The sequence below is a fragment of the Phragmites australis genome, chromosome 15 (assembly GCF_958298935.1).
Source record: "Phragmites australis chromosome 15, lpPhrAust1.1, whole genome shotgun sequence".
NCBI classification, from domain to species: Eukaryota; Viridiplantae; Streptophyta; class Magnoliopsida; order Poales; family Poaceae; genus Phragmites; species Phragmites australis.
In genome coordinates, this window is record NC_084935.1 from 26,005,349 (window position 1) to 26,020,574 (window position 15,226).

The 15,226-nt window shown below is 49.3% G+C and overlaps 1 protein-coding gene across 3 annotated transcripts; it reads right to left on the reverse strand.

The window, feature by feature from the left end:
• Positions 1–326: 326 nt before the first annotated feature.
• On the reverse strand, positions 327–7,927 carry LOC133892316 (chromatin remodeling protein EBS-like). 3 transcript variants are annotated; one of them, XM_062333001.1, is made up of 6 exons: positions 7,687–7,927; positions 6,658–7,006; positions 2,837–2,905; positions 1,401–1,536; positions 1,148–1,268; positions 327–872 (listed from the first exon to the last, which is right to left on the reverse strand). In XM_062333001.1, exons 1-5 carry the CDS (start codon positions 7,757–7,759, stop codon positions 1,149–1,151), a joined length of 747 nt encoding a protein of 248 aa, XP_062188985.1. In that variant the 5' UTR covers positions 7,760–7,927; the 3' UTR covers positions 327–872; position 1,148. The 3 variants fall into 3 exon arrangements, with proteins under 3 accessions (XP_062188985.1, XP_062188987.1, XP_062188986.1); XM_062333003.1 differs by lacking the exon at positions 1,148–1,268 and having other exon boundaries at positions 327–869; positions 7,687–7,924; XM_062333002.1 differs by lacking the exon at positions 1,148–1,268 and having other exon boundaries at positions 7,687–7,923.
• Positions 7,928–15,226: the final 7,299 nt, after the last annotated feature.

Below are 15,226 nucleotides of genomic sequence, written 5' to 3' on the forward strand. Positions count from 1 at the left end.
TGCTTATAAAACTGTGATGCAACTAAGGTGTGGAGTGGCAAGATATGGCTAGCAACTAAACATGCACTATATTCAGATTTTTAGTACTTGCATGTACGTGAAGGTCTTTCTTATCAAATAGCATCGAATAAATATTGTGCACCAGTCCATGAGTATGGTATGCACACAAATATAATTTAAAAGTATGCAAACTCAAAATTCAATTGCTATCACTGAAGTAGCGCTCGGCACCACAGCTATGTTCAACGCACGGAGGGAGACAAAAATATACTGTACTATTCCAACATGAGGATTCTCAACAAATGTAACAAAAACTCGAGGACAGCTTAACAATCTAAATTCCCAACTTGATAACTTTTCTTCCAACCAAACTTTAGACACGTGCTGAGTCATGCAAATATGCAACCACAGAAAATGGGGGGCGAGTAGGGTTTCCCAGGAGTAACTTGCAAGTACCAAATTAAGATGCCTGCATTACAGGGAGAAAAAAAAAAGTTCACATGACGATACAAAGTTTTTGGAGAACGGACACGACGGCTGTCCAGGCCCAGTTGCATGGAAGTATTATTGCTGGATCATGCAGGAGCCCTAATGCCGAGAGGGAGCTTGATCACCTGATGCTGGTATGCTGCCATACTCTTCTCATACTCCGGCAATCCGACAGTACCACGCAAATCCTACTGTGCACTAATACAACAATCTCAGGTTGCAAGCTATGTACACCGTGTGCCTGACATTAGAGAGACCCCAGAGCCACAAACTGCGACGAAGACAAATAGCATTACAGTTCTCAGAGGCTTTGTACAACCGTGCAGCATTTCATAAATTAATCGGCAGGGCCGTCACCTTCTCCGTCTCTTTGATTCCACCTGCTGCAGTGATCGGTTTAAATGAATTGTGGTGTGGGCACATTGGTTGAATGACTAGCACTGCATAAATGATAGCTCCAAGTGCTCGAATGGACTTGAGAATTTTGAGGCATCAACAGCATGTACCAAATGTTGAGGACAATATAGTGCATCCAACTTGTAAATTGTAATGGATTTAATTTCCTCTTGGATTGGATTATGTATGAACTAGCATCGGAGTTAATTTGAAAAGGTTAAGCTGGTTCAGTAGAGGTTTAGTGAAAGCAGATCAAACCTACCTCAGCCAGTAGCACTTTCAAAATTGAATATTTTGCAGTGGTATTTATCCAATGTTCCTTTAGACGGGGGTTCGGTACAGGTTTGACTGCAACACAGGATGGCCCGCTCCTGCAGCCAAGCCTTAATATTGCAAAATGCAAACTATACTTAAGTAAAGTTATATTACCGGAAAAATTCCCATTTGCATTGTTTCAAATAACAGAACAAACTTGCATCAACCATAAGCAGCAATGGCATCACATCATAGTTTACCTTTTCTTCTGATTGCGCTGTAGCTTCGTGAGAATTCTCGGTCATCTTTCCATTTTCAGCCGTACAGCTCTGGCAGAAAAAATGCTCAAGTTTCTTTGCTTCTTTGATAGTCATTCCAATGCAAGCAGGGTGAAACCTGGAAAACAAAAGCAGCAGTTATAGAACCTTTACTTATGTAGCCTCAAAAGGGCCCAAATTGCTGGTTCATTAACACGGGTGTGCACGCAGGGACGTGAATAGATCAGAGCTAGGGTTGTAATCGGATCGGATACGGATGGATATACACTCATCCTGTATCCTATCATACATTTTTCCTCAGAGTCGGAGTCGGACACGGATAGTGCTAGATAATTATTTCTTCATCCTGTATTATATCCTATATTTTTTTCTCAGAGTCGGAGTCGGAGCGAATAGTGCCGCAAACTTTCGGTTAATCGGATAGATGAAAATTTTTCACTTTATTTGCATCCACACACAACACATTAAACAATATAGATATGCAATCAAAGTGAGCACACAGAGAGTGGTCGCTAAGATGTAAAAATAAGAGCACTCAGTATAATCTGTTTACAGATGTGTGACAATTTACCTATATATTATCATATTTTTAAGTGAAATCATAATAGTTTTCTCGTAATACCTAACATTCGGATAGTTCGGACGGATACCAGTCATCTTGTATCATATCTTTTTTCCCCGGAACCGGAGTCAAACACGGATAGTGTTGAATAGTATCAGATAACCATTGTTGCATCCCATATTTGCTTCGCAAGCCTTCGGTCGGGTGGACGGGCGGGAAATATCCCTCCCATTTTCACCCCTAATCAAAGCACCAACAAAGTTTTAAGTTGACCTTAAGTCTTAATGGGGACACTTTGTGCTGAAATATGTATGTGAAATGTATAAAAATGAAAATATCATCCCTAGAGAAATTTATTGTCATCAAATGGCCTAATAAACCACTCATGATCAGGTAAGAGTTCAAGAACAGAACTTGTTATAGGTGAATAGTGGTAATACACTTGATTTTAGCAATCAAAGAATTCAAGAAACAACATGTTATTTTTGTTCTTTTTTTACTATTTTGGTCCTCAATGGGAGAAAAGTGCAGTGAATATCAAGTTACACTATGTTACAAACCGTACAAAGGTACCAAAGAAAAGTAACTCGTTTTTGGCATATTTGGTACAATTTAGGTTAGTTTATTAGTTACTTTCGCATGGCACAGTGATTTGCTACCAACTTTTTTGTATCTCCTGTCTAATCTCAAACAGATAAAACACATCCATCCATTCGTAGACAAACAAAACAATCCGCAGACTTACAAAAATGCACCAGAGGAAAATAAGTATAGTATGTTGTATCAACAAAGCTCTTGTTTAGGCCAGCATGACTTTGAGAAGTCAGTTTTTCTTCAATCTTATTGGTTTACTCACCAGTCAGAACATTCCTCGCATTGGATCATAAGGTCATCAGGATTGTACGGCATCTCACACTTGCAAAACCTGGCACATATTTTAGAAAAGAGATGAGAAACGTAAATAAAAAAGATGATTCAGATTCATGAACTATACATAAATCTAACCGGCAAATATGGGAGGTAGCCAAAGCCTAATAACAAACATGGATTTGGTTTATAATACAATGGGAGTAAAAGAAATGTTGTCGAGTCATCTATGACTACATCCATAATCCATCACAATTTGCAGCCAGACAAGTTGTTGTGATAGGAGCTCCAGCCGGAGGAGCAGCCAGCAGAACAGGAAAAGGAAGACGGTAGCAGTCCATACACAGAGTAGCAGAGGAGGAAAGATAGGGAGGAGTCCATAAGGAGATTGAGTATGGCTAGGACTAGTAATAGGGCTGAAGTTGTACCTGACCAGAATAGTTTAGGTACGTAGTAGTTGGAATGAATTAGGAAACAATCAAGGGAGAACAGTTTTATAAAGAATGCATTATACAGATGTCTTGTATCAATCATACAACCAAGCAAGAAATAAATCTATCTTCTCTCTTCCAATTGCTATTTCCCAATACTATACTCAAGAAGAATGGTCTCCTGCCAAACTCATCTACAATGCCTCTGCCTGAAACCATCACCTCCCTGCAACCAAGCTGATGGCCACCTTGATGATAGCGGCGCTAAGCCTGCTGCAGCTGTCTCAGGCACCACTCAGCCTGCCACTAAGTTAGCCGCAGACTCCAACATCACTGCAGCAACTGTAGCTCGCCTTGCCCTTTGTGCCACAGCAAGCATCCCCGGTGATGCCTCAACTTCCAGTATCACAAGGTCCATCCACAGTACAATATCTAGCCAACAACACTGGCACTTCAAAGTATCATAAGCTTGACTTCCTCGCTTATGATGTCAAGGAGGATCCGTTGATTTGTTTCAATCGTGAACAACTTTTCTGCAGCCAGCACAGAGATGAAGGAGACAACGTTTGGCTCACAGCCTGCCATACGACTGGGGCCGCACAGCAGTGCCACATTAGTACATGCAATCGGAACGTGACAACGGAGTAACATCATGGCATAGATCTAAGGAGTGCTGCAAGCTTCAATTCGGACCTCATACCAGCCTCATTCCCTTAGAAGGGATCACAAGGCTCTCAATGACGGGCAGTGTTGCCAGATATGAAGGCAAGTTTAGTTCTCTACTATGTAGTGCAGGAACATTGTTAGTGAAACAGCAGGTTCAATTGGAGGCAATAGTAGTTAGTTGGATAAACATGAGTAGCATAGCACCATTACTATGTCAAAATATACTTTCTCCACTCAGAACAGGTTACAGAGAGACATAAAAACACCACATCCTATAGAGTTCTTCCTTCTGTCCTTGTCACCGATGACTCTAGAAACATTGCTGGTGTACATAAGGGCAAAGCACCGCAAATTGCAAATGATTGATGTTGGGGGCGACAAGGCCCTATTATAAAAATGGGAATGTTGTAGGTTCAGCTCGGTCAACACAAGCCACCATACACCCACAAGCGGGAGACAAACATCCACCAATGTCCTCCATCACTCCTAGACTTGCTGGGGCTGGAGCATCGGGAGAAAGGGTTTGTACAGCTTTGACATGAGAAATTTACCAAGGAACATAGGTGCCAACAACTCTTCTACATTGAATGGTGGATACCAAGGTGAGGACGAGCTGTTTTTTCTTTCAAGGTGGCAATAATGTTGTGACATGAAGCAGACAACAGAGATGGAAACGGAAGATGCGGTAGCAGATGATAACACAAAGTAGTCTAGGAGGACTAGGAGAGAGTCCAGGAGGAACTCAGTTCAGCTAAGAGTAATAGGACCATAGTTGTACTCAGCCAGAATGTTCAGGTCCATAGTAGTTGGAGTTAATTAAGAAAAAGTCACTGCAGAATTAGGAAACCGCATCCTATCAGGAAAGGTTCAGGGTCTTCAAGAAGGTGCAATCGGATCGGATACGGACAGATATCGCTGATCCTATATCCTATCCCACATTTTTTCCTTCAAAGTTGGAGTCAGACACGGATAGTGTCGGATACAGATACAGATGTAGATAGTATCGGTCATGAATACAAATCGAATATGCAACGAGTTAGATGCTAATAGTGTCGATCACGAATATTTCTTCAAATATCGAGTAAAAATAATAACCATATATACCGCATATGTTATGATCACACGAGTCCAAAACTCAACCACATTAGCAGTCTAACAAGCAAATTAGCAATATATTCCCATGGAAGGAGTCATGTTGGAGTGAAGCTTGAGAAGTTACGACTTACGAGTGCCCAATATGCTGGCAGAAGCTTCTATTAATTATTTAGACACATTAACGATTTCAAATGAAAAAAAAAGGTCGCAACTACAAAGTTATAGATCCCAACAAGAGGTACAATTTTCATATGACGGTTGTTTCCATTTGACTCCGTATGAAAAAGTTATAAGCTCCGGAAGACATGCTCGGATGGTCATCGGATAGTCTTCGGATATATCCGATTTTATTCTCGGATATCCAATATCCGACGGATACTTGTCTCCCTATATCCGACTCTGATATCCGACACAACTATCCGGCTCCAACTCTGATATCCGAAAAAATTCCCGGATATCCTATTTTTCGCTCCGAAATGACATTTGAACCCCTTCAAGTGGTTGGTCGGTCGATCGGGAAATATCTGACCTGTTTGCACCCATAGTACTCTACATATACGGATGTTATGCATCTATTCCAAAACCAAGCCAGAAATATCCTCTCTTCCAATTGCTATTCCCAACCTCCAGTTTCTCTAGTCTACCTCATTACCCTTATTCTAATTGCCATCCAGGGAACCAACTCAATGGTCTCGCCTATGACATCAAACAAAGAGAAAGATTTAATGGGATAACATGCTACAAGAGTATTGTTTGAAATATAGCTGCTATAGTGAACAAGGAACCAATAAGTCCTAAGGTTGTGGCTGCTTTGGTGCTTTTGTTCAAAATTCAATAGTGGGCCATAAAGGCCTGTTACACATGATATAGCATGCATTGTTAACCAGTGTTTCAATGCCACAAAAAAAAAACTACATGACATGAGCCTTTCTGCACCTCTTTTGTTTCCCCCTAAAGTAAGTTATACCAGCAATTGTAGAAAACGAGTCTTGGTTTTCCATGTCCTTTTCATGTTCCACATTCATTTATGGCGCTCCTTTAGGAAAACAGGCAAACGAATTACTCCTATTGAGCACAGGCAGGTTTATGATGATGCAGGATCATATATGAACTCATCAGAATTATGACCTAGTTAACCCTGGGAACAGACAGCAAATACCATTTCTAAAATAAAAAGCAGGTGTGAAATCCCCAATGAAACCAGTGAACTATCTACAGAGGACATGATACTAAATTAAGACAAGTATCATCTACATACTCCCTGCAATTAAAGTTGCTTGTTATTTTAGCCCTATCCCCACGAACAAGGAAAGAGTTATTCATTTGGTTTTTGACATGTTTTTGCTCGTATCAATTGTATAACTGCCTAATACCACCAATAAGCAATCAATAGTGGCATGTGGGGGAAAACGCTGCTTCGGAAAACCAAAGCAACAAGTATATACAAACCAAAGCTAACTATCTGGCACATAATCTATGTTGGACTCGAGGTATTAAGAGACTAACAATTTGCACAAGTCCAAGGACCTGATTAGCTAGAGCTTGCTACAAATTACGAACACAACAAAGAAAGCAAATTCAGAACACTCAAATTGTAGAAGTTTAACTGAATTCTTACACAGCTATGCGGTCGGGCACGAAGCTTCCTGTAGCTGATTTATACTCAAAGCGACAGAAGTAGTCCTCAGCATTGACAGAATCAAGCTTTGTATAGCTACGGAAGCTGTGGACATTGCACTTCCCCTCAATGGTGTCAGCACTCTGCATATCATAGTGGTCAGAGAGGAACACCTCCTTGGAACCATGAAAAGGTCGCCTCCCACCAATGGACTCCTCTGGCCGATAATACCACCGCACCCGCACTCTTACATTTGTGCCTCGAGATCCTGCTGCCTCAATCGACTCAACTCTTGCCACATATGGTGGCTTTGATGCATCAGATGCCCTCATTAGCACACAATCCCCAGCTGGAAGAAACAAGTGGGAGGATCAAACAAATGCCAAACCAGCTTAATTTGGGTTCATCAAAGGCATTGGAAAGCTTTATACCAATGAAACTATTATTTGAAGACAGCTTACTGTACTATTTCTAGCAAAGAATACCAAGAGTAAATAAGGCTCGCGCTTATTTGCATGCGGAAGAGAGAGAAATACATGCACAAATACCTAAAAGTAAGAAATTTTCGAACAGATCAAATTTACCGCAAACGAAAGAATATGAAAAGGGAGTTTCCAGTGCAGGGCATAGAGGATAGAGCACTGCAACTACCACTGTAATGTTCATGCCCCTGTGTGCTAATTGCTTCCAGCCCTGATTTTTTTTTAGACATCTATTTCTCCGCGGTGAACATAAGGAGATCAAATTTTATCCATGCCAGAAGCGTAAAAACTGCGGCCTAAATACCATTCCACACCCAAACAAAAAACAACAGAGCGGTCGAAATGGCCCAATTAAAGCAACCATTTTCTGACGACATCAATCTACTCCGAAGTAAAAAAACGCCCGAATCCCAGGGCTCGGAAGCCGAGACACGGCCACCCATACCCCCGAACACGCCACCGAATATCCACCAAAAAAATTCACCCCCAAAACCCCCTGGAAATCCCGGATCAGCTGGCGCGGGTGAGGATGAGGGAGGGGGCTCACGCTTGATGACTTTGTCGGAGCCCTTGATGGTGTAAGACTCGAGGATCCGCTTAGGCGGCCGCGACTTCGCCATGGGACGCGACGGCGTCGGCGAGGTGGGGCGGGGGTGGGCCGGTGGGGACGTGGGAAGCTAGGGTTTGGAGGATGAGGAGACCACGAGAAGACGGTGGATTTTTTTTTTATTTCTTTCGCGATCCTTTTTTTTTCCTTCTTCGGTTCGAAATGCGGAGGCGCCGCCCGCTGTTTTTTTACCGCCTCCTTCGCCGCGCGCTTTTCTCGTGGGCGACTTCGATGCGAGCAGTAAAAGTTGGCCTCGCCGCGAAGGGCGTATCGGCCGTTGGAGTGGATGAGCGGGTGCATCGTGGCCGTCGGTTGGGTGGGGGAGGGTTGAGGTAAGCTTCTGGATGGTTCGGACCGGGGCTGGAAATTGGAATTGGATGATTGTGCCCGTACGGACGGAGGGACGGATTGGACAGTTGACGCTCGAGTGCCTGCCATTCCATTACAGTGGCACGTAATCCGAAATTGTACTATACTCCTACGTACAATTTCATTGCAGTAGATGTTAGGCCTTTTTTAAAAAAGCTAAGGGGTGTTTGGTTTATTTTTTGGACAAAATTTACCACACTTTAACTTAGCTCTTGGATACAATGCACATCTCCATTGATGAAACTCTGATGTACAAAATATAAAGTTATTCTTAATAAGCACTTATAGTTATACTCTAAAGCATAGAGCGAGATGGCCCAAAGACTAGAACTGGGTTTTTTTTTCACAACTGAACTTATATTATCTAAGATAACAATATTCTAGATCATTAAAGCACGTGTCACTAGTTAGAGAGCTCACATATGGTAAAGATGTGAAGGTTTATAGCTAGATTGGGAAGGTGGAATCTACTCTAAGGAGGCAGAGCAGCTTGAACCAAAATAACCAATGCCCTTAACATGAAAATAGAAATGAAACTCATTCCAGAGAAAGAATGCATAATTTCACATACATTTGAACATGTTTAGAATAAATTTCATCCTGAATGATTCTGGAAGCGTGAACATCATGCCCATTTCATCTGGCATTTTCACAAACACACTAACAACCTTGATAACTTCACCTCTAGTAAATTGAAGCATACATAACTATTATATTGCACATGCCGTTATTATTCGTCATTGAGTTTCTATAAGAAAATATGATGGAGCCCTCGACCCTTGAGCATTCCGAAACACCTCTCGATGATATTTCTTACTCTAACATGCTACATATTAAAATATTCATTCGAACTATTTGGTGGATTTTGTGCAATCAAACCGCCCAAATGGTACCTTTGACATCGATATGGAGCTAAGAACCAGTTTGCATTTGTATAATGATCAACATCAACATGGTGATAGCAACCTTAAGATAGAAAAAAAATCAATATTTGCATTGGGACAAAACTACACTAAAGTTACTAAAACAAAATTCACCTTGACGGACATGCAACCCATTTGGCCTCGAAATGGCATCTTGAAAAGCATGACCATCATGTGATGAGTCCTCCCAGCCAGGTAGTATATAGATGAATTGCATGTCAGTTGCACAAATACCTAGGACATTCATCACAATATCCGTTTTCTTGACCTATACTTTCCTTTTAGCATAGTTGGAATAGTTACTTTATATGGGTTCCATCCAAAGCACCTAAACAGTTCTACAAACTCAAGCCAAAACAAAGAAAAAGAATACCACACCCTATTTTTGCAACTATGATTTTTTAAAGAAAGAAGTTGCTTAAGAATCCATTTGCTTTAAAATATTTCCATTATCATTGGCAATATTTTCTGGTATAGGCTCTGGGGTTGTCGGTGTATTCAGAACCAGGGGTCCCTAAGTCCCGAGGCCAGGCCGACCATCCACCACATGTCACCACCCTGCAAGGTAAGAAGAGGCTAAGCCCCGGGAGAAGGTGCTCGGGGCCGCCGCCTCTGGTTCCCGAGCACCCTAGTTCCCCGATGATCCGCAGAGCCCAAATACCAAGAAGGAAGTGCTCGGGAGAGAGTGCTCGGGGCTGCACGTGGCAGCCCCCGAGGACTCGGTGCCCCGAAGGTCCCACCGAAGTGCTCGGGAGAGAGTGCTCGGGGCTGCACGTGGCAGCCCCCGAGGACTCGGTGCCCCGAAGGTCCCACCGAAGTGCTCGGGAGAGAGTGCTCGGGGCTGCACGTGGCAGCCCCCGAGGACTCGGTTCCCCGAAGGTCCCACCGAAGTGCTCGGGAGAGAGTGCTCGGGGCTGCACGTGGCAGCCCCCGAGGACTCGGTGCCCCGAAGGTCCCACCGAAGTGCTCGGGAGAGAGTGCTCGGGGCTGCACGTGGCGGCCCCCGAAGACTCGGTGCCCCGAAGGTTCGCGCAAGATCATTCGACAACCCGAAGGGTCCCGTCGTCAGGGTGTCATCCAGTCAAAGGCCCAATGCCGCATTTAATAGGCACGCGCGGCCTGACATCCTGACATCCTGACATTCTCAGCTGCCCACGCCCCAGTGTCAGACCCTGCCATGTACTGGCAGGGGGGGAGGCGTGGGTCCATTAAATGCACGGGTCCCGTCCCGTTTCATCCGGGTGCCTCGGGATAACGTTGCCAGGATCAAAGCGCTCCGTCAGCCACCCCGCCCTGTCAGGAGGACAAGACGGGGTGGGCGCACCGGGCACCTCTGAGGCTGCCCGGTGGGTCCCTTTTATGGCGCCCAGAGGCTTCCGCAGCGGCTGGTGGTCGAATGCGCGCCGCATTTCTCCACCGCCCCGATCACTTCGCCAAGATGAAATGATTACGCCTTTTTCTCCGTGGCACCTTGGCATTCGCGTCCCCTCTTTCCCATTCAGTATATGTTGAGGTCGACGCGCCTATAAAAGGAAAGGATGGAGAACACTAAGAAAAGAGAGCAACAGCCCCCGACCACAAGACGACCAAGAGACCAGACAACCAACAATCTCCGGCGAACCAGGCCAAAGATAGATCGACAGACACTCGAACCAGCTCAAGTTAAGCTAGAACATAAGAGCCTCAAGCTCTTTGCAAACAGTTCTCCCCTTAGAACCAGATACCTCCTTGAAGAATCCCCTTCAAGGATAAATATAGCGCTCATACAGGAGTAGGGTGTTACGCCTCCGTACGGCCCGAACCTGTCTAAAACCCGGCGTACCCACTTTCCCTTGCATTAGGGTGATCGTCTCCCACTAGCCATCGCATTTATTTCCGTTCCCGCTTATTTCCCACACAAGCTTTTCCAGGATCATCCCCCCGGCCGAATCTCTAAAAAGGGGTCTCTCGGGATCCCTGCGACAGGAGTTCACTCTCCGACAGCTGGCGCGCCAGGTAGGGGGGAATATCCCTGGATTGTTTGTTTCACTTTTTTTTCCACAGGAAAAGATGGCCGGTGGGCACCGTCTCCAGCGTTCCGGCTCCACTTCCAGTAACGGAGCGCTGCCCCACGACCGAGAAAGCCCCGTCGCTGCTGCGTGCCCGCGGCAGCCGCCATCCACGCGCGCGGTTTTTCCCGCCCAAGGGGATCAAGGCGCTGGGCCCATCAGCGCCGCCGCCGCTGCCGACGTACTTTCCGACCCCCAGCAGGTGGTCGGGACCCCGGCCGCCAGGTCCGCCTCTGGACCACGTCGGGTGCCACCTCGGCGCAGGCTCGCTTTCAGTGAGGCCAGCCCAGGGAGCGCGTTGCTTGCAGCACATGCTCTCCTCAGACACCCGCCCGTTCAGGCCACGCCAAACACTCCGGAAGGCCGGTGGATGCAAGATGTCGTCGCTTTGGTCGGCACTGCTCGTCGCCAGGTGCAGGCCGGGAGTCCTCGCACCACTTCTCAGCACGGTGCCGCCAGAGCCGGCTCCTCAGCGGGCAACACCCGCACGGGCCGAGGGGTCTCCAGGCGGAGCGCCGTCCCCCTGGCCATGTCCGGAGCCCGGGACCTTCGTTTGCACCTTGACGAGCGGAGGGGCCACGAAGATGCCCGAGTCACTCTCGAACGTCAGCGGGAGACCCGGCAGGGGGTTGGGGCAGAGGACCAGGCTTCCTCTCTCCCGGCCCACGACCACCGGGGATCCCCGGCTCGCCGCTTCTCGTCACCGAGAGCCCCCGCTCGTGCTGCGGGGTACGGCACCGGTTGCCGTGCCTTCACCACCGAGCTCCGCCGGGTGAGGTGGCCTTCCAAGTTCCGCCCCGAGCTGCCGGAGAAGTACAACGGGTCCATCGACCCCGTCGAGTTCCTCCAGATCTACACGACGGCCGTCCAAGCGGCCGGAGGCAGCGAAAAGGTGATGGTAAACTATTTTCATGTTGCCTTGAGGGGTTCCGCCCGCTCTTGGCTTATGAACTTACCCCCAGGATCTATCGGCTCCTGGGATGACCTGTGCCACCAATTCGTGGCCAACTTTCAGGGCACGTTCGCACGTCCCGGTTTGGAGTGCGACCTCCACGCCGTCCAACAGCAGGAAGGGGAGACGCTACGGCGATTTATACAGCGTTTCAGCCAGGTTCGCAACACTATTCCGCGAGTGGCCCCCCATGCTGTTATTGTTGCTTTCCGGCAGGGCGTCCGTGATGAGCGGATGCTCGAGAAGCTAGGTACGCACGAGATCGAGACCCCTGCGGAACTTTTCGCACTGGCTGATAAGTGCGCCAAGGCTGCGGAGGCCAGGGCGTGGCATGCTCCTCGCCCCGCTTCCGATCAGCCAAGTTCTTCCCGCTCTGATAAGCGGGAAAAGAAAAAGAGAAGGAAGCGCGAGGCCGCTCCCGTCGAGCCAGCCCAAGTCCCCGCTCACAGGGTGCCGCAAGAGCCCGATCACCGGCAAGAGCGTCGGCCGGGTGTCGATCGGCGCCCCGTCAGGGCCCCTGCTCGGGCTCCTCCTCGGGCCTCTGTGCCCGCGAGGGCCCCGGCACCGGCTAGGGCGCCAGCTCCAGCAAGAACCCCGGCCCCTGGCCGAGCTCCTATTCCAGCGAGGGCCCCCGCTCCCGCGGGGCCCGAGCCAGGTAAATGGTGTCCCATACACCTGACCAGATGGCACGACCTCACGGAGTGTCGTACGGTCAAAGGACTCGTGGAGCAGCGCCAGAGGGAGCGCGACGAGTCCCGCGGAGGAGGCGATGCCGAGGTCGTCCCCAACAACGCCGAGCTCGGCTTCCAGGAGCCCGAGCATGCGGTCGCCTTCATCGACGGGGGCGCTTACACACCCTGCTCGCGCCGTGGCATCAAGGTCATGCGGCGCGAAGTGTGCTCGGCAACCCCGAGCGAGGAGGCCACAAGACCCCTGAGGTGGTCGGATGCTCCGATCACGTTCAGCATGGCTGATCACCCCGTCAGTACTGCAGCCGTGGGACGGCTACCTCTGGTAGTGTCTCCCACTATCTGCAATGTTAAGGTCGGCAGAGTGCTGATCGACGGTGGTGCCGGCCTCAACCTCCTTTCCAAAGAGGCTTTTGAGAAGCTGCAAGTATCTTCCCGACGCCTAAAGCCGTCACTCCCCTTCTGTGGAGTAACTCCCGGGCACTCCCTGCCCCTCGGGCAGGTTGAGTTGCCTGTCACATTCGGGAGCCGGGACAACTTCCGCACGGAGTGCGTCCTCTTCGATGTTGCGGAGCTCCCTCTCCCCTACAACGCCATCCTCGGGCGTCCGGCGCTTGCCAAGTTTATGATGGCCGTGCATTATGCATACCTTACGGTTAAGATGCCCGGCCCCGCTGGCTCTATCTCCGTGATCGCCGACTCCGGCGGCGCCGTCTCCTGTGCTGAACAATCATACATGGCTCTGGTCTCAGCGCAGGCCGGGGTTGATGGTTCTACAGGGGGCCCGGGACCCTCTTCATCCAGACCCCGACTCGCCGCCGACACCTCTGTTCCAACGAAGGAGGTCGAGGTGGGCGATGACGCTACCCAGGTTGTCCGTATCGGCAGCGACCTGGGCAGCAAATAGGAAAGCGCGCTCGTCGCCTTCCTCCGGGCTAACGTGGACGTGTTCGCCTGGCAACCGTCCGACATGCCCGGGATCCCTAGGGAGGTGATCGAGCATCACTTGGCTGTGCGTCCGGACGCCCGCCCAGTGAAGCAGAAGGTCCGGCGGCAGGCGCCAGAGCGCCAGGAGTTTATCCGCGAGCAGGTCCGCAAGCTCCTCGACGCCGGATTCATCCGAGAAGTCCTCCACCCCGACTGGCTAGCAAACCCAGTCATCGTCCCGAAGGCCAACGGCAAGCTTCGCATGTGCATGGACTACACCGACCTTAACAAGGCTTGTCCCAAAGATCCCTTCCCCTTACCTCGCATTGATCAAATCGTAGATTCAACTGCGGGATGTGATCTTTTGTGCTTCCTAGATGCAAACTCTGGGTATCACCAGATTCGCATGGCCGTAGGGGACGAGGAAAAAACTGCTTTTACTACCCCGGTGGGGACTTATTGCTACATGTCAATGCCTTTCGGCCTGCGTAACGCTGGATCATCCTTCCAGCGCGCCATTCGTATCACTCTTAACTCGCAGGTTGGCCGCAACGTCGAGGCTTACATCGACGATCTCGTGGTCAAAACCTGAGACCGCGCCACACTGCTCGAGGACCTTGCCGAGACTTTCAACAGTCTCCGCTCTACCCGCCTCAAGCTCAACCCGGAGAAATGTGTCTTCGGGGTGCCGGCGGGCAAGCTCCTTGGTTTCTTGGTCTCTGGCCGAGGAATCGAGGTCAATCCGGAGAAGATCCGGGCCATCGAGCAGATGCGACCCCCCGTTCGACTCAAGGAGGTCCAGCGCCTCGCCGGCTGCATGGCAGCCCTCGGGCGCTTCATCTCCAAGCTCGGGGAGCGAGGGCTCCCCCTCTTCAAGCTTTTGAAGAAATCCGGTCGTTTTGACTGGACGTCGGAAGCCGAGCAGGCCTTCCGTGACTTAAAGAAGTACCTTACCTCGCCACCCGTTTTGGTGGCTCCCTCCCAAGGTGAGCCCCTACTACTTTATGTTTCGACCACTCCACAGGTCGTAAGCATAGTGCTGGTGGTGGAGCGCGACGAATGTTCGGGGCCGGGTGCTGGGTCCCAGCTCCCAGAGGCCCCCGACCGTTCACTTATCCTCGCGGCTCCCCTGGGCAAGGGTTCGAGCCCGAACACACTGCTCTTCCCAGCCAAGGAATCGAGCCCGAGTGCCCGGCCAGCCCCGACCATACCGCCGACCCTGGGGGCTGTGGCAGCCCCCCAGGTGGGGCTACCATCCGGGCCCGCTGGGTACAGCGACCGGTGTACTTCGTCAGCGAGGTCCTCCGGGAGGCCAAGACAAGGTATCCCCAGGCGCAGAAGCTACTCTATGCCGTGCTCGTCGCCTCCCGGAAGCTGCGCCACTACTTCCAGGCGCACAAGATCTCGGTGGTTACCACTTATCCACTGGGACCCATTCTCCGGAACCGGGAGGGCACCGGGCGCGTTGTCAAATGGGCGGTTGAGTTGGCGGAGTTCGACCTACACTTCGTCTGTCGCCAGGCAATCAAAAGCCAGGCACTCTCCGACTTCTTGGCAGAATGGACGCCCGTC

What these genes read in the sequence shown, in the direction of transcription:
- LOC133892316 (XM_062333001.1), bottom strand. Translation starts at nt 7,759, where the DNA reads ATGGCGAAGTCGCGGCCGCCTAAGCGGATCCTCGAGTCTTACACCATC. An exon ending in GTGCCCGACCGCATAGCTGT is followed by an intron (nt 2,906 to 6,657) that starts GTAAGAATTCAG and finishes AATATGTGCCAG; the next exon opens with GTTTTGCAAGTGTGAGATGC. An exon ending in CAGCGCAATCAGAAGAAAAG is followed by an intron (nt 1,269 to 1,400) that starts GTAAACTATGAT and finishes TGCAATATTAAG; the next exon opens with GCTTGGCTGCAGGAGCGGGC.